Source organism: Porites lutea, chromosome 10, assembly GCF_958299795.1.
Source record: "Porites lutea chromosome 10, jaPorLute2.1, whole genome shotgun sequence".
NCBI lineage: Eukaryota > Metazoa > Cnidaria > Anthozoa > Scleractinia > Poritidae > Porites > Porites lutea.
This window is the reverse complement of record NC_133210.1, coordinates 2,308,903-2,329,646: the sequence shown is the minus strand read 5'-3', so window position 1 is coordinate 2,329,646 and position 20,744 is coordinate 2,308,903. Positions and strand designations below refer to the sequence as shown.

Below are 20,744 nucleotides of genomic sequence, written 5' to 3'. Positions count from 1 at the left end.
TTAGCAGTAATAATAACAACAAAAATAATGATGATAATAAGGAGGATAACACTCTCATTTCTCAATTTCCCTCAGACTCTGGCGAGCTACCCTTCTCAAGAACTTGCTTATACTTTACATATTAATTCTTTAACCAAGGGAGGGTCATCACTGACTAAAAGTTTTTTCTTGTTCTTAGAAGTACATCAGTTCGGCAAATAGTATTTAACCCTACCAGATTCTCCCTATAAAGAAATTTAAGTGTAAAGTGAACCTCAAGCAATGAAAGAATCCATTGCCAGAGTCGTATTAATCTTACAAGCATAATCCATCTTATTTTGTTTCAAGAGATTAGTATCCAAATAAATTTTCTTAATGAATCACCGTTGAGGTTAACTGTTGGGTGTACATTTTCAGGTAGCAAAAGTAAGTAAACCTAGAAAAAGGGAACATGATGTTTGAAGAATTTGATCGTTTATCAGGAATGACGTTGGCAGTGGTCTTTTATAGTAACAAAAATGTTTTCATCCCACGGAGTAAGTAATTACCAGAGCCACGCTGTAGAAAATTTTTTTTTAATTTCAGATTTTTTCAGAGTACTTAGGGCACATAGACAGTCCTAACAAAGGACAGGAATAACAAACGCTCTACTACTCTATTCTTAGGTCGCATAAGCGCCCAAATACAATCAAGGCTTTTTTGTTTTTAAGAAATAATAGCGAAAAACATTTTGCTCAAAATTTCCATATGGCAATAATAACAAAATAAACAATATTGCCAATATTATTTTGTAACTTGAAAATGTTGTCGGGGCGACATCGAAACGTCACGCTCTATTTTTAGCTTTACAATCAGCAACTTATTTACATTGGCGTTTTTGTAACCGATCTTAAAAATCCCGGCAGATAATATGTGACCCCAGGTCACTGTGATATAGAGCGTGGATAATCTGAAATTTCCTTATCTTACCAGAACAGATGTTTTATCTTCACCTTTAGTACAAGGGATATTTCCCAGCGCGGGATATTTCCCATCGCGAAAAAATACTATATACTAGACTGAGGAAGTAATGTACTTCATTAGCAAAACATAACCAAAGCGAAAAATGTATCGCGCCACGTCGATAATACACTTTCACCGTGTAAAACACGTTAGGTGCATATTAGCACAGAGATGTAAGGCCCCAGATCAGAGAGGCGCCAACAGAAACCTTCTTGCTCTTTGCTATCATTTAACTTCAAACATTCAGTCTTAGATTTATACTTTTTCGATTCATGCTAGCGCTTTTTATATCATTATCATTTCAATTTTATTTTGTTTTAAAAGATTAGTGACTAGACTTTTTTTTTTTTGAGACAATGCTCGGCTTGGCCCAGATTTAAACCTTTTTTTATATGCCTACGCAGCACAAATCACAGATAGCTATGTCAGCTAATAGCTAGCTAGATTTTTTATCATCTGTGCTTAATACATTCTTAAACACCATGAACGGCATTACCTAAGGTACGTACATACATAGTATGCTGAGAGTGCTTCTAAAGGAAGTGTACTGCATATAATAGATTTATAAAGCGCGCTGGACAGAGTGATTAGCCAGGGTTGCCACGAAGCCATGCCGATTGATATCAAAATCGTTCGTCAATGACTGGTCATCGGTCTCATATGCAGGTTACTGTTTATCCAGTTCATTTGTCTCTATCCGTCCATGTAGGGGGAATTCTCATACCACCAGCCAATCAAAGCTCCAAAGAGATGCCCCAAACCTGCTCCTATTGCACCGCCCACCAAGCTCGCTATCGGGGCAGCTGCTGGGCATACCGCTGTACCGATCCATGAGCCGGTGATTCCAAAGACCAAACGACAAGCTGCCTTGGCAACAATGTCAGTGAACTTGACGTCAAACTCTTCCTGAGTCTTACAATAAGTGCATGCTTTGTAGATCTCATAACCGGCTAGGCCAGCTTCCATGAGGATTGCTAACCCATACCCCACATAGAGAGCATTTTTACCAATGAAAGCGGCCACCTCGTCGGAAACATTAGCCAGGAGTTTGATAAGTAGAGGTAGAACTTTCTCTTTAGTTTTATTTCTACCAAAGTCATACAGGCCCGTGAAAGCAGAATAGGCGACTTCTCGCGCTGTAAGGTACCATTGTTCTATTTGAAGGCTCACCTTGAGCCCACACATGCTCCAAGTTACGAAATGCTCACAGTTGTTCTTTAGAAAATCGTACCAGTTTTCACCCAGCCTGGTGAAAGCTCTCTTGATCACTTCCTCCACAGAAAAACGTTTTAATTGAGCTGGCCAGATGACCTTTTTTACCTGTAAGAGTATGAAAAACGTTAAATATACAGTGTCGGAATAATTCTTGAACTGCGGAGTCAAGAATAAGATATTATTTAAAATCTCTTTAGTAATTCGAATTTAATCCTTAAGTTTTTATTGCGACTCTTTTCAGACTGCACTCTAGCTTTGTCTCCAAAACATTATGTGTTTTGATTCGTTCTTCGACCAGTTCTGCGTGAAAAAAGGACGATTTCAAAGATTTTGTCAACCCGGAAGTAGCATCAACATAACGGAAAGCCAAGTGAAAATCGAAATTGAAACAAATACAAGCCTAAAATGGCCATTGAAAATTGTAATTCCGATCTTGTCGTGCTCGCTGTATTTGTTCCTCAGTCGTTATCAATTCGAGTACACGATTTATGGTGCGATAGTTTTAATTTTTGCCGTCGAAATGTTTTCATGAACGGTTCATCGAACGAAACTTCAGCCTTCAGTTTCAGTGTTCGTTGTCAAAATACCATTTAGTTTATTTATCTAATAAACACTTTGATTAGGTCAAAACACCACAAAGTAAGCGACTTGCGACTTAGAAAATCAAGTGATGCAGATTTATTTTCATTTCTTTCTTCAGAAGGGGCCGGAGATTGACCTGACTCTTTAAACACCGCAAAAATGACGAAACGATCTAACTTCGCAAGTAACATCGTGGGAGGTAGAGATTTTTGCATCAAGGTTGTTTCTTTAATACATACCTGCTGTTTCAGAAGTTCCTCGAATGAAAACATTGTTTCTTTTACTTCGGCCTTGATTCCAACATCTTTAAACGAGATGCTTCTTAGACCTCTACTGGCACCCAAAGCTGGGGCAGTGTAGTGAATTACCAAAACATGGTTATCTCCGCTGAAGGTACACAGCATATGATGATCATAATGCAGGAGATAATAGTTTCTCTCAAAAACGAGATGATCACCGGCTTTAATGCTGTCTGAATTTGTGATAGGGACTTTGTCAAAGTCATCTCTGTATCTTTCTATGAATTCTTGCTGCTTTGCCATCGAACGCCGTTCGTACTTCTGCCATTTCTCGCGAGAAGGAGCTGATACAGCGGGCAGCATTTTGAAAGCGTCTGCCTAGATAGTTACTTTTCACTGATAATTATATGTTTTTAAAGGGATTTTTCCCGAAATAAAAGTGAGTGTTTTGTATCAATAGTGTTTGGGATTTCCCCATTCTCCCTTTGCAGACAACTTATGATTGTCATCTTGTCAACAACTTGTGATGTTGGAATTTTATCAATGTGGCGTTGAGCGTTTTATAGTGTCTGCTTTGCCTTCGGCCCTGCTTCAACATCTTTTCATCTTTTCTCTACAAAGGACTCGATTCGTCGCTGACCGCAAAAAAATTACCCGACTAAACAAAAATTCAAAGAAAGACTATCGTCAACTCGTAGGAATGTTACCAAGGGCACCCATCAAGAATAGGGCAGAATATAGTTCAAAACCACTTAAACATGACATTGTTGAAAGTATTTTAGTATTTAAACGGTAGATATAGGCATATTTTTTTCCCCTAAAAATTTTTCATCTGTTCGGATTTCCTAGCTGAAGGTCTAGTGATCCGAAAATTATAAGGATCAAAACTTACCTTTTGGAAATTTCAGCCAGAATAAAGGCTCGCGAAAATTCTAGGTGACCTTTTTAGGGAAAAATCCGTTAAAAATAAGCAATTATACCATTTTTTAGATGTTCGAAAATTCTAGGAGAGTTAGGCAAGCAAGACATTTTTTAACAAATGTTCCGAAAATTCTAGACCTCAAATCGTCTTCAGAACAGATATTTTCCGAAATTTGACGTTGAGTGCCCCTGACCTTGTTTAGAAAATAATCAAATGGTTATCAACTCTGGTTTTCCCACAGTAAATTGTAGGAAATGGTAGAAATTCAGATCGTTTATCCATCTGGAAACACAATACTTTTCGTCCGGTTTATTGCACTTTATTAAATAACAGTTATTTAGGTTATTTATAGAAAAAACAACAAAACAAATACGCCATTAAGGCTAATTACATAACTTTGGGGAAAAGTCTTCAATTTATGCCTTTTCCATGGAACTTCTGCCGGCAAACGCAGTTTTTAAACCGAGCCGCATTAACCGAGCTATTGACAGTTAAAAAAAACAAACAAACAAAAACTTTAAACGCATTTCATGGCAATGAAAGAACATACGCTTTACAAAGCCGATACAAATCGTCTGCGAAGTAGGACGCAAAACATATTTTTTGAGTCGAAGAGCAAATGCTCATCTTCTCCGAAGTTTAACGCCTGGACAAGGCAAAGGCTCTTTAGGGTCTCTTGAAATCTAGACTGTTCACAGTCCCCGATTTCCGGTCGTACCTTCTCTGACTTTCATTTTTCGTACGGGGAATCCGAGGGGGCGAGCGTCGGGAAGGCGTCGTGATTATACCTAGCCTCCCTAAGTAGTTTTGACAGTCATGCAAGATGGCAGCCCGTAACGCAAACCGCTCGATCTCGACAACCTTACGGAAAAATAAGGGACTGTGAACAGTCTACTTGAAATCCAATCCCCAAGTTAACCATCGTACTCATCTGAAAGACTCCTGGGATAACTCACCGTTTCTGGGAACGGAGTCATCTTTCTAGGTTGTGACAATAGGTTTTGCTCTTCCAAGCACGAATCTGGGGAATAAAGCGTTAAGGGAATTGGAGCGACTTCGGTGTGTGACCAACAGGGGAGAAAACTAACTCTGCAACTTGCTTGGATAGCAGGAAAGAAACTCGTCACTGTTACACGGTACATTTTACAAAGACAAAAAGTGGACAGTTTAGTGTTATCGAGCATACCCCCATTCAGACCCTCCTTCAAGACTGGACGAGGACGACTTGACGGGTAAGACCTTTAAAAAAATAACTCTGAGTCTGAGCAGCGAACAGGGGCACCCAACGAGAAGATAGTTCAGAAGCACTTAAACATAGCATTGGTAAACGTATTTTAGTATTTAAACGGTAGATATAGGCATATTTTTATCCCCTAGAAATTTTTCATCTGTTCGGATTTCCTACCTGAAAGTCTAGTGATCCGAAAATTATAGGGATCAAAACTTACCTTTTCGAAAATTTCAGCCAGAAAAAAGGCTCCCGAAAAGTCTAGGGGACCTTTTAAGGGTAAAAATCCGCTAAAAATGGGCAATTATACTGTTTTTTAGATGTTCGAAAATCCTAGGAGAGGCAGGCAAGCAAGAAATTGTACAACAAATGTTCCGAAAATTCTAGATCGCAAATCGTCTTCCGAACAGATATTTTCCGAAAATTGTCATTGGGTGCCCCTGAGCGAACGGTGCCCCCTCAGCGAAGAATTTGATTCCACCGAACTTCGGCGAGCGAGTACATCAGTTGGAAACGATATATCTTCGCATTCTCGAGATCGGACCCGATTAATTACGAAGTGCGTCAACTACGAGTGAGCGAGTGACTCATTTGCATATCTCTGTCCCTTCAATAACTGGTGGTACGCTCGCGCGTACCCACGAGTTAAAGACTACGTTCTCAGTAAGATGTCCAGAAAAAAAAAACAATTTGGAGTATTGATAAGATAAAACATCCAGTTCGTAAATACATGGATAAAAGTAAGCGAGAAACGTGGCTCAGGAAGAACAAGAGTTTTCTTCAAAACTGACATGGAAGATTAACATAACTATTCCTCTCTTGTTACTTAATTTTTATTTGTTGCAAGAAGACAGAAGAATAAAAAAATTGACCTCGCATATTGACTGTAAAAAAACTGACAGCTGAAAGGCTTAATCGTCTTGACGTTAATACCCGGGCGGTACTACTGAGAATTCTTGGTGGGGTGTGCCGCACCCGCTTCTCCAAATCCTGACCCTATTTCAGACCAAAAAATGTAATTTTCCACACCCGTTTTCAGACCAGACCTCTAAAATCCATACCCGTTTCAGACCTGGGCTTTTGAAAGAAATTATGTTATCATCACTTGGATTAGAGGGAAAAAAAAAAAATTCTTCGAATCCATTTCAAATTCGCATATTTCTTTCTTTTTTTCCTTACTCATTTGGATTTGAAACGATAAATACGTTTATACACTCCCGTAGTCCCCTCAAAAATCATACCCGATTCTAGACAAAAATGGGCAAAGTGTACACTCGTTTTCAGACCAAAACGGCGCAAAAACCCTACCCGATGGGGCGACAGAAACTTATATAGCTTATATAAGGGAGTACCCCCGGGTGTTAACATTACCTTATCCAGTATTGACTTCAGTACTTCTAGCCAAACGATTCTGATCGCCTCTATAAAGTTAAAATGTATTCAAGAACGTTAAAAGGAGGAAAATTTACATACTGCCCAGGCCTATGCAGATTGGTGTTTGTCCTACAAACCCGTTTCCAACAACAGTGTAGGTTTTCATACTAAAATATGTCAAATCTATAAATGATTGAATTAGTTTGTAATACTTTGGGACCCAAAAAAGCCACTGTATTGACTTAATAAAACAGGAAACATGCAAATTTATTCCCTTTAGATTATTCCTTTGAATTTTTCCGGTACTAGAGCACTATAATGTTAGAGAATGTGTAACTTAAGGGTGGATCTAATTGATCTTATTCTACAATAGATTATCACTGAAAGATTGTTGCAAATCACTTTATCAACAGTGGAATGCAACATTTGTACATAAATAAGAAATAGTGGTGACCACTGGTAGGCTCAATCGACCAATTTCAATATATTAAAATTATACTTAGCTCCAAGGCTTGGGGGAATAAAACAAAAGAAATGTAGTATTCATTGAATTTAAGAGTCTCTCTTTGGAAAAGATCAAAGACCAGACTCGAAATAAAGGTGGAAATGGAGCCTTAAACAATAAATAACTATAATTTTTCAAAAAATAATCATATAACCTATTGTTAAATGGTATTATCATGTGTTATAAATCCATACTTAACTAGAAGATTCTGTATGAAATCCTCTAGCCGTCTCTTAAATCAAAACATTGTAACAATATGAAACAGTGATGAGGAATATTTTGGTTTCAATAAAGACTACGATATAGGTGACTCAGAAAGCGAAATTTTGGAAACCAATTAAGTTAGCAGTAATAATAACAACAAAAATAATGATGATGATAAGGAGGATAACACTCTCATTTCTCAATTTCCCTCAGACTCTGGCGAGCTACCCTTCTCAAGAACTTGCTTATACTTTACATATTAATTCTTTAACCAAGGGAGGGTCATCACTGACTAAAAGTTTTTTCTTGTTCTTAGAAGTACATAAGTTCTGCAAATAGTATTTAGCCCTACCAGATTCTTCCTATAAAGAAATTTAAGTGTAAAGTGAACCTCAAGCAATAAAAAATCCATTGCCAGAGTCGTGTGAATCTTACAAGCATAATCCATCTTATTTTGTTTCAAAAGAGTAGTATCCAAATAAATTTTCTTAATGAATCACCATTGAGGTTAACTGTTGGGTGTACATTTTCAGGTAGCAAAAGTAAGTAAACCTAGAAAAAGGGAATATGATGTTTGAAGAATTTGATCGTTTATCGCGAATGACGTTTGCAGTGGACTTCTATAGTAACAAAAAAGTCTTCGTCCCACGGAGTAAATCAACACCAGAGCCACGCTGTAGACAAATTTTTTTAATTTAAGATTTTTTCAGCATACTTAGTACACATAGATAGTCTAACAAAGGACACGAAAATAAGAAACGCTCTCAGTACTACTCTATTCTGAGGTCGCATAAACGCGCAAATATGCAATCAAGGCTTTTATTTCAGAAATAATAGCGAAAAACATTTTGCTCAACGTTTCGATATCGCAACCATAACAAAATGAAAAATATTGCCATATTATTTTGTAACTTGAAAATGTTGTCTGGGCGACATCGAAACGTCACCTTCTATTTTTAGCTTTACAAACAACGTATCAGTAACTTATCTATATTGGCGTTTTTCTAACCGATCATAAAAAACCCGACTGTGATATAGAGCGTGGACAATCTGAATTTTCCTTATCTTGCCAGAACAGATGTTTTATCTTCACCTTTAGTACGAGGGAAATTTCCCAACGCGAGAAAATACTAGACTGAGGAAGAAATGTACTTTATTAGCAAAACATAATCAAAACGAAAAATGTACATTGCACGTCGACAGGCTCCTGACGTCGATAATACAATTTCATCCTGTAAAACACGTTAGGTGCATATTAGCACAAAGATGTAAGGCCCCAGAGAGGCGCCAACAGAAACCTTCGTGCTGCTTCGCTATCATTTAACTTCAAACATTGTCTTAGACTTATACTTTTTTGGTTCATGCATTTTATATTATTATTATTTCAATCTTATTTTGTTTTAAAAGATTGGCTTGGCCCAGATTTTAAAACTGCGATTTAAACCTTTTTTATATGACTACGCAGCACAAATCACAGATAGCTATGTCAGCTAATAGCTAGCTAGATTTTTGTTAAGCTAGATTTTTTCTCATCTGCGCTTAATACATTCTTAAACACCACGGCATTACCTAAGGTGAACAGTATACTTGGTGGGAAACTGTGAACCCTCTAGGCTACGTACATACACAGTATGCTGAAAGTGCTTCTAAGCGAAGCGTACTGCATAGATTTAAAAAGAGCGCTGGACAGAGTGATAAGCTAGGGTTGCTACGAAGCCATGCCGATTGATATCAAAATCGTTCGTCAATGACTGGTCATCGGTCTCCAGTGTTTATCCAGTTTATTTGTCTCTATCCGTCCATGTAGGGGGAATTCTCATACCACCAGCCAATCAAAGCTCCAATGAGATGCCCCAAACCTGCTCCTATTGCACCGCCCACTAAGCTCGCTATCGGGGCAGCTGCTGGGCATACCGCTGTGCCAATGCATGAGCCGGCGATTCCACAGACCAAACGACAAGCTGCCTTGGCAACAATGTCAACGAACTTGACTTCAAACTCTTCCGTAGTCTTACAATAAGTCCATGATTTGTACGTCTCATAACCTGCTAGGCCAGCTTCCATAAGGATTGCTAACCCATATCCCACGTAGAGGGCATTTTTACCAATGAAGGCGGCCAGCTCGTCGGAAACATTAGCCTGGAGCTTGATAAGTAGCGGTAGAACTTTCTTCGTGGTTATATTTCTACCAAAGTCATAAAGACCTGTGAAAGCAGAATAGGCTATTTCTCGTGCTGTAAGGTACCATTGTTCTATTTGAAGGCTCACATTCAGCCCGCACATGCTCCAAGTTACAAAATGCTCACAGTTGTTCTTTAGCATGTCGTACCAGTTTTCACCCAGCCTGATAAAAGCTCTTTCGATCACTTCCTCCACCGAAAAACGTTGTAATTGAGCTGGCCAGATGATCTTTTTCACCTGAAAGAGTATAATATTTGCGCTGAATATATGAAATTGCTTTTAATAAAGTTGCGTACATAATGGCGACGAACTTTGACCTGTAAGAGTATATTTAAATACTCTTTAAAATTTTACAAAAATTCTTAATTGATTTGAAAGGTTTTCTCTATTTCAATAAGTCTTTTCAGACTATATATACACGCTAGCTTTGTCTCCAAAACAGTATGCATTTTAAAAACCGGAATACAAAAATTGGCATATTGATAAAAAGATAAATCACCCCTGGGCGTAAATACACGAGAAACGTGGCCCATTCAAGCTCCGGCTTCCGCGAACAGGAGTTTTCTTCAAAACTGACGTGGAAGACTAACATGACTATTAATTCACTCATCCTCTCTTGTCACCTAATTATTTATTTGTGGCAAGAAGCAGGAAAGATAAAAACATTGACCTCGCATATTGAACTGAGTCATCAAGAAAGTTTATTTTCTTAAAGTTATTTGAAAGGCTCTATTCGTCTTGACGATAATATTACCTTATCCAGTAATGACTTCAGTAGTTCTACCCAGACGATTCTAATCGCCTCTATCAAGTTAAAATCAACATCAAAAGGAGAAAATTTATATACTGCCCCAGCCTCAATGCAAATCCTCCTCTACACCGCATGCAGATTGGTGTTTATTGGGGGAGGTCAAGGGCGGGGCGATTTTGTAGTATTTTTAGAATCTCCGTCGACGATAGAAATCGATAAAATCGATAACAGTCGATAGGGAAAGCGGATCGAGAAAGGTTGCGCGAAAATCGTTAGGGGGCTTCTCTCTTTCCGCCTTATTTTGCTCGTTAGCTATTTCACTGCCCGCTCGTTTATTTCGTTTCTCTGTACAGGGTATTGACCGAGAGCCTGGCAAAGGCTATTCTAGAACTAATCTCGTACCCAGATCTCCCACGGCCAAGGGTAAAACAGAGTGAGATCTGGGTACGAGATTAAACTAAATCTAGTTAGACATGAGCCCAGTTTTGCGTAGAAAACAAATCTGTATTTTGAAAATGATTTATAGATGAGTGATAAAATTTTCAGACGTAGCTCGGTTGATGGATCTCGTCCCTAGGGCTTTTCTCTAAAAAAATCCCCCCTCCCATTTTTTTAGGGAAAAGCCTAATCAGGTACCCAGATCTCACGCTGTTTTACAATAAAAAGTGAAAGTCCCTTTCCCTTGGCCGTGGGAGATCTGGGTACGAGATTAGGAAAAGCCCTGGGGACATACGAGGTTGATGAATTTCCCTTCTCTTCTCTAAAAGGTAGCTTATAACACATTATAATTTCAACCTTGTCCACGAAGCCGAAACCATGCAACAATCTGTCTTTCTGGACGCGAAAGTCATTCTTAACATAATTTAATCAATGTTTTGATTGTTTGCTATGCCAGTGTTTGCAATGCTACTTGAGAGCCGTACAGTAAGCCATGTTTTACGCCATTGCCTTACCATACTGGATTACACTGTTTACAGTCCGTACCATATGTAACCAAGATATATGTATATGGCCGCCCTTTAGAGCCGCCCGTACAGGTAAGCGCTAGATCATGACGATCTTACGAAAAAACAGGGGACTGCGAACAGTCTAATCCTTGGTCTACTAGCTTAAAACCTGTTTTCCACCAACCTTTATCATTTTGAAGTGTGTAACTAAATTTCGTTCCATTCAAACTACCCTCGCGCGTGTATATAGAAATTACTTACAGTTGAAATATGCAGTCAGTATACTAGAAAAAAATTTCGATTTGTTTCTAACACAGGGACCGCATGGCAAGTATAGGGAGGGTTCACTCTCTATTTTTAGCTTATTTATATTGGCGTTTTTAAAAAAAACCGGCAGATAATATGTGACCCAGTTGACTGTGATAAAGAGCGTGTACAATCTGAAATTTCTTTATCTTGCCAGAACAGATGTTTAATCTTCACCTTTAGTACGCGCGATATCAATTCCCAGCGCGAGAAAATACTAGACTGAGGAAGTAATGTACTTCATTAGCAAAGCATAACCAAAGCGAAAAATGTATTGCATGTCTATAATACGTTCACGTTATGTGCATATTATCACAGAGATGTAAGGCCCCTTAGAGAAGCTAACAGGAACCTTTGTGCTCGCCGCTATCATTTAACTTCAAACATTGCCTTCGATTTATACTTTTTCGATTCAGTCATAATGCTCTTTACATAATTATTATTTGAATTTTATATTATTTTTCAAAAGATTAGTGACTAGACTTTTTTTTTTTTGAGACACTGCTCGGTGTGGCCCAGATTTCAAAACTGCGATTTGAGCCTTTTTCATATGACTACGTAGCACAGATCACGGACAGCTATGTCAGCTATTGGACGAGCTAGATATATTCTCCTCTACGTTTAATACATTCTTAAATGACCACGGCAATACCTAAGATGAATATTATGACTTGTCGGGAAAGAGAACCCTCTAGGCTACATATATAATTATACAATATGCTAAGAGGGAGCGCTGGACAGTAGCTGACAGTGATGCTAGGGTTGCCACGAAGCCATACCGGTTGATATCAAAATCGTTCGTCAATGACTGGTCATCGGTCTCAAATACAGGTTACTGTTTCTCCAGATCATTTGTCTCTATCCATCCATGTAGGGGGAATTCTCATACCACCAGCCAATCAAAGCTCCAAAGAGGTGCCCCAAACCTGCTCCTATTGCACCGCCCACCAAGCTCACTATCGGGGCAGCTGCTGGGCAAACCGCTGTGCCGATACATGAGCCGGTGATTCCACATCCCAGACGACAAGCTGCCTTGGCAACAATGTCAACGAACTTGACTTTAAACTCTTCCGTAGTCTTACAATGAGTGTATGCTTTATAGATCTCTTGACCTGCTACGCCAGCTTCCATGAGGATTGCTAACCCATATCCCACATAGAGGGCATTTTCATTAATGAAAGCGGCCACCTCGTCGGAAACATTAGCCTGGAGCTTGATAAGTAGAGGTAGAACTTTCTTCGTGGTTATATTTCTACCAAAGTCATAAAGACCTGTGAAAGCAGAATAGGCGACTTCTCGTGCTGTAAGGTACCATTGTTCTACTTGAAGGCTCACCTTAAGCCCACACATGCTCCAAGTTACAAAATGCTCACAGTTGTTCTTTAGAATGTCGTACCAGTTTTCACCCAATCTGGTGAAAGCTCTCTTGATCACTTCCTCCGCGGAAAAGCGTTTTAAGTGGGTTGGCCAGATGATCTTTTTGACCTGTAAGAGTAGGAAAAACATTTAATATACACACTGTATGGCTGCTGAGTGGAAAATTTAAAATCTCTACAGAAATTTTAATTTTATCGTGACTCTTTTAAGACTACACACTATCTTTGTCTCCAAAACATTATGCATTTGGATTCGTTCTTCCACCAGTTCTCCCTTAAAAAAAAATAACGATTTCAAAAATTTTGTCGACCCGGAAGTAACATCAAACATAATAGAACGTGAAACTAAAAATCGAAATTGAAACAAATTTAAGGGTAATCGAGATTGATAAGTGTGATTCCGATCTTTTCATGCTCCCCGTTTTGTTCCTCAGTAGTTTAATATCTGATTATTTATCAATTCGAGTATCGATTTATGGTACAATATACCGATGAAGTACCGTAAAATTCCGAAAATAAAACCCTCCGATAAATCGCTCCTCCAAATGCAGGCTCCCGGGGGCTTAGCTTGTACTCGGAAATTGCTCTCAAATTCAAAATAAAACAAAGAAAAATTGACAGTGACACAAAAATTTTTGCATTTGCCAAAGAAGTTCAAAGAACTATTACGTGTGCCAAATGATTGCAGTCAAAAAGTGTCACAGTATATTGATGTTTGCGTAGATCACTCTTCAGCCTTGGCTTGGATTTCTTTGGTCCATTTAGACAAAGTACTTGCATGGCTGAGTTTTAGAAAGATCTACGTGCTTAAGGCGAGTTTCAGTAAAAACATCCTGCAAATTACTGACATAAATGTCCTTCCAACTATAAACTAACCCAATGGATTTTGAGACGCATATAAGCCTAGCCGACCATAAAACGCAAATTTCCACCCGTATATTAGATGAGGTGTTATTTTCTTTGTCTAGTCTTCAGACGCGGGCTGGAGATTGATATACGAACACTGAACACGACCACAAAAATGTAAAACAAGATCTCTAACTTCGCGAGTGAAGTAGTAACGCGCGCGCCTAAGATAATTTTGTGTTAAAAGGTTTTGTCTTTAATACGTACCTGTTGTTCCACAAGTTCCTCAGATGAAAACATTTTTTCTTCTATTTCGCCCTTGACTCCAACATCTTTGAAAGACGTGCATCTCGACGCTCTACTGATACCCAAAGCTGGTCCACTGTAGTGTATTACGATAACGTGGTTATCTCCGCTAAAGGTACAAAGCATATGATGAACATAATATTTTCTTTCAAGAACGAGATGGTCACCTACTTGAATGCCGTCTGAATTTTCGACAAGGACTTTCTTAAAATCTTCTCTGTATCGCTCCAGAAATTCTTGCTGCTTTGCCATCGAGCCCTGTTCATACTTTCGCCATTTTTCACGAGAAGGGACTGAAAACGCGGGCGGCATTTTGTTAGCCTCTACCTAGATGTTTCCTTTTCGCCGATAATATATTTTTTTGAAAGCAAAGCTTATTAGGGATTTTTCCCCCGAAACAAAATTGAATGTTTTGTAATAGTCGCATCTTGGGAATTCCCTTGCCTTCTGTATTGGTCTTGCAATATAGAGAGGAGACGTCGTTACGTTACGTTGTCATGGTTGCAAAATTTTTGGATGACAACAAACGGAAAATTCACTTAAAGTAAATTCGCACTGTTTCAAACTTCATCGGTCTTATTCAATTCAAATGTTGGCGAAATTTTCTCGATTGAGTTCGAAAGAACCGTATCTGAGTTTAGAAAAAGAAAAAAGGAACTTTTTGTGTTTCGTTCACCTACTCCGTAAAGCGGGCGCGTGAAAATAGGAAGTTTCATGTCGTAGTCGTGCAAGGATGACTAAAAAATGTACAAAAACGCGTGGTGCCGTAAGGTGACGTCACACTTCTCCTCTCTAATAACAACTAAAATATTATTGGATATTGGAACCTATCAGTGAAGCGTTGAACGTTTATTAGTGTCTGCATTGTCTTTTTCCCGGTCCCACCCATGCCTCTAAGTTTGCGATCACGAAAGGACTCGATTCGTCGCACGCAAAGCGAGTAATTTACCAGACTCAACAAAAAACACGCCATTTTCTAAGCAAGATAGTAGGAACAATTTGGCATATTAATAAGATGAAACATTCTCGGAGTAATACATGGATAAAAGTAAAGTGAGAAACGTGGACTATAAAGCTCCGACTTCCGCGAACAAAGGAGTTTTCTCGGAACTGACATGAAAGACTGACAATACTATTAATTTCTCATCCTCTCTTGTTGCTTAATAAATTTTTTGTAGCAAGAAGCAGGAAGGATGAAAAAAAATGACCTCGCATATTGACTTAAAGAAAACTGAGAGCTGATCAAGAAAGTTTATTTTCTAATATTATTTTGAACGGCTTAATCGTCTTCACGTTAATATTACCTTATCCAGCCGGTATTGACTTCAGTAGTTCTACCAAGAAGATTCTGATTGCCTCATCTCTATCAAGTTAAAATCAACATCAAAGGGAGAAAATTTATATGCTGCCCAAGGCGCCATGCAAATCTTCTTCTACACCGTATGCAGATTGGTGTTTCTCGAGGGGAGGTTTTGGGCCGGTCGATTATGTTGTATTTTTTAAATCTCCGTTGACGATAGCACTCGATAAAATCGATAACATTCGATAGAGAAGGCGGATCGAGAGAGGTTGCGGGAAAACCGCCAGGGAGCTTCTCTCTTCCCGCCTTATTTTGCTCGTTCGCTATTTTAATGCCCGCTCGTTTAGTTGGTTTCTCTGTACAGTGTATTGAATGAGAGCCTGGCACAGGCTATTCTAGAACTAAATCTTAGTTAGACTTGAGACCAGTTTTGCGCAGAAAACAAATCTGTATCCTGAAAATGATTTCAGTTCCCTTATGGATGAGTGCTAAAATTTTCAAATACAGGAAACTCCCGCCCCTCCCATTTTTTTTAGCCTGTACACAGACGCTGTTTTATTTTTCTTTTAGTTCTTTTTCGTTCTTCTGCTTTTCCCCCCTGTGCTGGCGGTCAATAAATCCCCCGCGGTTTTTATTTTTTATCTCGCGCGCTCGACGGACTACTTTGAAGAAAATAGAGGGTCTGTGAACAGGCTATGAACAGTCTAATCTTTTGTCTAACAGCGAGAGGTCGAAACATCGCACTCTATGTTAGTAATCATGAAGAACAGTTTGATCGTTTATCGGGAATGACGTTTGCAGTGGTCTTTTATACTGGTAACAAAAATGTTTTCGTCAACGGAGTAAATCAACACTAGAGCCACGCCGTAGACAAATTTTTTTAATTTAAGATTTTTTTCAGCATACTTAGTACATATAGATAGTCCCAACAGAGGACACGAATATATCGTATCAACGCCCAAATATACAATCAAGGCTTTTATTTTAGAAATGATAGCGAAAAACATTTTGCTCAACGTTTCGCAACAATAACAAAATAAAAATATATTGCCAATATTATTTTGTAACTTGAAAATGTTGTCGGGGCGACATCGAAACGTCATATCACCTTCTAGCTTTAGCTTTACAAACAACGTATCAGCAACTTATCTATATTGGCGTTTTTCTATGTGATATAGAGCGTGGAAGATCTGAAATTTCCTTATCTTGCCAGAACAAATAATTTATCTTCACCTTTAGTAGGAGGGACATTTCCCAACGCGAGAAAATACTAGACTGAGGAAGTAATGTACTTTATTAGCAAAACATAATCGAAGCGAAAAATGTATTGCACGTCGATAATACAATTTTATCGTGTACAACACGTTAGGTGCATATTAGCACAGAGATGTAAGGCCCCAGAGATCGAGAGGCGCCAACAGAAACCTTCTTGCTCTTCGCTTTCATTTAACTTCAAACATTGTCTTAGACTTATACTTTTTCGATTCATGCTTTTTATATTATTATTATTTCAATCTTGTTTTGTTTCAAATCTTTTGAAAAGATTTGTGACTAGGCTTTTTTTTCCAGACACTGCTCGGCTTGGCCCAGATTTTAAAACTGCGATTTAAACCTTTTTGTTATTTGACTACGCAGCACAAATCTGAGATAGCTATGTCAGTTATTAGCTAGCTCGATTTTTTTTCAGCTCGATTTTTTCTCATCTGCCCTTAATACATTCTTAAACACCATCCACGGCATTACCTAAGGTGATACTTGGTGCGAAAGAGAACCCTCTAGGCTACGTACATACACAGTATGCAGAGAGTGCTTCTAAAGGAAGCGTACTGCATATAATAGATTTATAAAGAGCGCTGGACAGAGTGATTAGCCAGGGTTGCCACGAAGCCATGCCGATTGATATCAAAATCGTTCGTCAATGACTGGTCATCGGTCTCATATACAGGTTACTGTTTACCCAGTTCATTTGTCTCTATCCGTCCATGTAGGGGGAATTCTCATACCACCAGCCAATCAAAGCTCCAAAGAGGTGCCCTAAACCTGCTCCTATTGCACCGCCCACCAAGCTCGCTATGGGGGCAGCTGCTGGGCATACCGCTGTGCCAATGCATGAGCCGACGATTCCACAGCCTAAACGAAAAGCTGCCTTGGCAACAATGTCAACGAACTTGACTTTAAACTCTTCCGGAGTCTTACAATAAGTCCATGATTTGTACGTCTCATAACCTGCTAGGCCAGCTTCCATAAGGATTGCTAACCCATACCCCACATAGAGGGCATTTTCATTAATGAAAGCGGCCACCTCGTCGGAAACATTAGCCTGGAGCTTGATAAGTAGAGGTAGAACTTTCTTCGTGGTTATATTTCTACCAAAGTCATACAGGCCTGTGAAAGCAGAATAGGCGACTTCTCGTGCTGTAAGGTACCATTGTTCTATTTGAAGGCTCACATTCAGCCCACACATGCTCCAAGTTACAAAATGTTCACAGTTGTTCTTTAGAATGTCGTAGCAGTTTTCACCCAACCTCTTGGAAGCTCTCTTGGTCACTTCCTCTACAGAAAAACGTTTTAACTGAGCTGGCCAGATGATCTTTTTCACCTGAAAGAGTATGAATGGAATTGCCTTCAATAAAGTTGCGTGCATAATTGCGACGAACTTTCACCCGTAAGAGGATATTTCAATACTCTTTAAAATTTTTACAAAAATTCTAAATTAATCTTAAAGGTTTTATCTCTTTCAGTTCTTTCAAACTACACACTAACTTTGTCTCAAAAACATTATGCGCTCTGATTCGTTCCACTTCTGCATGAAAAGAACGATTTCAAAAATTTTGTTGCCGGAAGTAGCATCAACATGATGAAAGTGAAATTGAAAATCGAAAATAAAACAAATTAAGGGAAAATGGAGATTGAAAAACATAATTCCGATCTTTTCATGCTCGCTGACTTTGTTCCTTAGTAGTTTGTCAATTCGAGTACACAATTTATGGTACGATAAACCAATAAAGTAGTTGCCTTTTTAATTGTTGCCGTCGAAATGTTATTGTGAAGGGTGATAACGAAACTTTAGTGTCAGTGCTCGTTGTCAGAACGCCATTTAGTTTATTTATCTAATAAACACTTTGATTAGGTCAAAACACCACAAAGTAGCAGTTTGTGACTTAGAAAATCAGTTAGATGCAGTTTCCTTTTCATTTCTTCTTCAGACACGCTGGGTCAGATTGATCCTGATTCTCCGTTGACGACAACGACTGAAACGATCTTTAACTTCGCAACGGTAGCAACGCGGCAGAGGTATTTTTGTGTTAAACAGTTTTACTTTTAATACGAACCTGTTGTTTCACAAGTTCGTCGAACGAAAACATTTTTTCTTCTACTTCTCCTTTGACTCCAACATCTTTGAACGAGATGCTTCTTAGAGCTCTACTGATACCCAAAGCTGGTCCACTGTAGTGTATTACGACTACCTGGTTATCTCCGCTGACTGAGGTACACAGCATATGATGATCATAATATTTTCTTTCAAGAACAAGATGATCACCAGCCTTTATGCTGTCTGAATTTGTGACAGGGACTTTGTCAAAGTCATCTCTGTATCTTTCTATAAACTCTTGCTGCTTTGCCATCGAGCGCCGTTCGTATTTTCGCCATTTCTCGAGAGAGGGGACTGACAGAGCAGGCGGCATTTTGAAAGCGTCTGCCTAGATGTTTCCTTTCCGCCGATATTCATACCTTTTAAAACAAAGCCTGTTAAAGGGATTCCCCCACCCCGAAATAAAAATGAAAAATGCTTTATAATCTTGGGTTTTCCCCTGAAACAACTTGTGATTGAATACAATGTACAGTGACGCCGCCTCTATTAAGCGGACCCCCAATTAAGCGGACACCCTCTATTTTAATAGACCTTAAAAGGTCTATTAAGGACATTAAGCGGACACCAAGCCGGGTCCCTAAATTAACATCTTATATTTCCCTTTATAACGAACCTCTATTCAGCTGACACCTCTATTAAGAGGACGCGGACACTAAAATAAATTGTATTTGGCTAATTTCTATTTTTAAAAACCTCTATTGAAATACGTATTGTAGTCGAGATAATTAATACATTTAGCTGTCAAAAAAGTGTAAATTAGACCGATATCCGGCCGTATGATTGTCATCGCGATCAAAGTTCACCGTCAGAAGTCTCGCAAAAAGTACAGCACAGCTTCCTTAACAACATGGAACTTTATCACAGTACAGGTTTAAAATCGTTAACAAACATTGCGCAATTTTTAAAATTGACACTTGGGTAGGTCTCGAAGGTGTCCGCTGTATTGGAATTTTAGGTTAAGTGATTTGTGTCTGCTTTGCATGCCTTTTTGTCCTGCCGCTTTAATAAAAGAGTTTTCGTTTACACAGTAATTGTCGAGAATTTAAAGTCCCTTTAAACCTATTTGAGACTAACTTAATTGGATTAAGAGGTCAGAGCTTTGTCATTATGTTGTCATCGCGTCGATTAAGGTATTTCATAATTTGTCATAATTTATGCGTTGTACTCTTCTTGGCACGGTACTCTATTCAGCCCCGTTTCAATATCTATGCCTTAAGTTTACAAGGGACTCAATTCGTCGCTGAGCACGAAAAATTTAGCCGACTAAAAAAATTAAAAATAATTAGAATTGACCTCGCATATCATGAACTGAGTGATCAAGAAAGTTAATTTTCTTAATAGTTTGAAAGGCTCAATATCGTCTTGACGTTATGATACTCCTTATCCAGTATTAACCATTAATTTCACACGCACATAGTAGTCTGCTACACTGCCGTTTTTAGTGTCGTCACGCAACGTTCCGTGGAGGAGCGTTGCGTGACGACACTAAAAACCTCTGTGTAGCAGACTAGGTTGCTACTATGTGCAACCTTGTCCCCAGCACTTTTTTCTTGGAATCAGAGAAAAGGGAATACTCTTGGGACGCTACTAGGTTGGTGCAAGTAAAAATTTCAACGTCTTTTAGTTTTGGCAAAAAACTCATAAGAAGTGTACTTCTAAGGGATTCACCTGGTAAGGGTGATACAAATTTTTAGCTTGGAGTAAGGTTAAACTGAAATATTTGGGATACATGAAGCTTGTACATTTTGTACAAAAACAACATATAAGGACATTTTAGTCTTTTGTTCATTTTTCGCCTCTATCATGAGTCAAAACCAACATTAGAAGGAAAAAATTTCAGTACATACTGCCCTAGCTGCAATGCAAATCTTCTTCTACAGCGTATGCAGATTGGTGTTTCTAGGGGGGAGGTTTTGGGCCGAACGATTATGTAGTATTTTTAGAATAAGCTGTTGACGACCGGGAGGGGGGGTACTGCCATATATGGGCTATGTAGGTATGTGCCGCTGTGAAGGGTATGGTTTTCAAGCAGTTTACTCTAGGATAGGGTATATAAATCAGAGCGTTTGGGTCTAGAATAGGGTATCATTTTTCAAGAAACTGATCAG

At 38.8% G+C, this 20,744-nt stretch overlaps 3 protein-coding genes across 3 annotated transcripts; all 3 read right to left on the bottom strand.

Annotated features, from left to right (window-relative positions):
• Positions 1-1,445: 1,445 nt before the first annotated feature.
• On the bottom strand, positions 1,446-3,384 carry LOC140950359 (uncharacterized). Its single transcript, XM_073399569.1, has 2 exons — positions 3,018-3,384; positions 1,446-2,301 (listed from the first exon to the last, which is right to left on the bottom strand). Exons 1-2 carry the CDS (start codon positions 3,378-3,380, stop codon positions 1,675-1,677), a joined length of 990 nt encoding a protein of 329 aa, XP_073255670.1. The 5' UTR covers positions 3,381-3,384; the 3' UTR covers positions 1,446-1,674.
• An 8,769-nt stretch (positions 3,385-12,153) lies between these two features.
• On the bottom strand, positions 12,154-14,319 carry LOC140950434 (uncharacterized). The gene is made up of 2 exons (XM_073399662.1): positions 13,925-14,319; positions 12,154-12,920 (listed from the first exon to the last, which is right to left on the bottom strand). The coding sequence occupies exons 1-2, from the start codon at positions 14,273-14,275 to the stop codon at positions 12,294-12,296; spliced, it is 978 nt and encodes a 325-aa protein (XP_073255763.1). The 5' UTR covers positions 14,276-14,319; the 3' UTR covers positions 12,154-12,293.
• A 2,628-nt stretch (positions 14,320-16,947) lies between these two features.
• LOC140950379 (uncharacterized) lies at positions 16,948-18,964 on the bottom strand. Its single transcript, XM_073399591.1, has 2 exons — positions 18,596-18,964; positions 16,948-17,862 (listed from the first exon to the last, which is right to left on the bottom strand). The coding sequence occupies exons 1-2, from the start codon at positions 18,947-18,949 to the stop codon at positions 17,236-17,238; spliced, it is 981 nt and encodes a 326-aa protein (XP_073255692.1). The 5' UTR covers positions 18,950-18,964; the 3' UTR covers positions 16,948-17,235.
• Between the last annotated feature and the right edge of the window lie 1,780 nt (positions 18,965-20,744).

What these genes read in the sequence shown, in the direction of transcription:
- LOC140950434 (XM_073399662.1), bottom strand. Translation starts at nt 14,275, where the DNA reads ATGCCGCCCGCGTTTTCAGTCCCTTCTCGTGAAAAATGGCGAAAGTAT. An exon ending in AGGAACTTGTGGAACAACAG is followed by an intron (nt 12,921 to 13,924) that starts GTACGTATTAAA and finishes CTACTCTTACAG; the next exon opens with GTCAAAAAGATCATCTGGCC.
- LOC140950379 (XM_073399591.1), bottom strand. Translation starts at nt 18,949, where the DNA reads ATGCCGCCTGCTCTGTCAGTCCCCTCTCTCGAGAAATGGCGAAAATAC. An exon ending in ACGAACTTGTGAAACAACAG is followed by an intron (nt 17,863 to 18,595) that starts GTTCGTATTAAA and finishes ATACTCTTTCAG; the next exon opens with GTGAAAAAGATCATCTGGCC.
- LOC140950359 (XM_073399569.1), bottom strand. Translation starts at nt 3,380, where the DNA reads ATGCTGCCCGCTGTATCAGCTCCTTCTCGCGAGAAATGGCAGAAGTAC. An exon ending in AGGAACTTCTGAAACAGCAG is followed by an intron (nt 2,302 to 3,017) that starts GTATGTATTAAA and finishes ATACTCTTACAG; the next exon opens with GTAAAAAAGGTCATCTGGCC.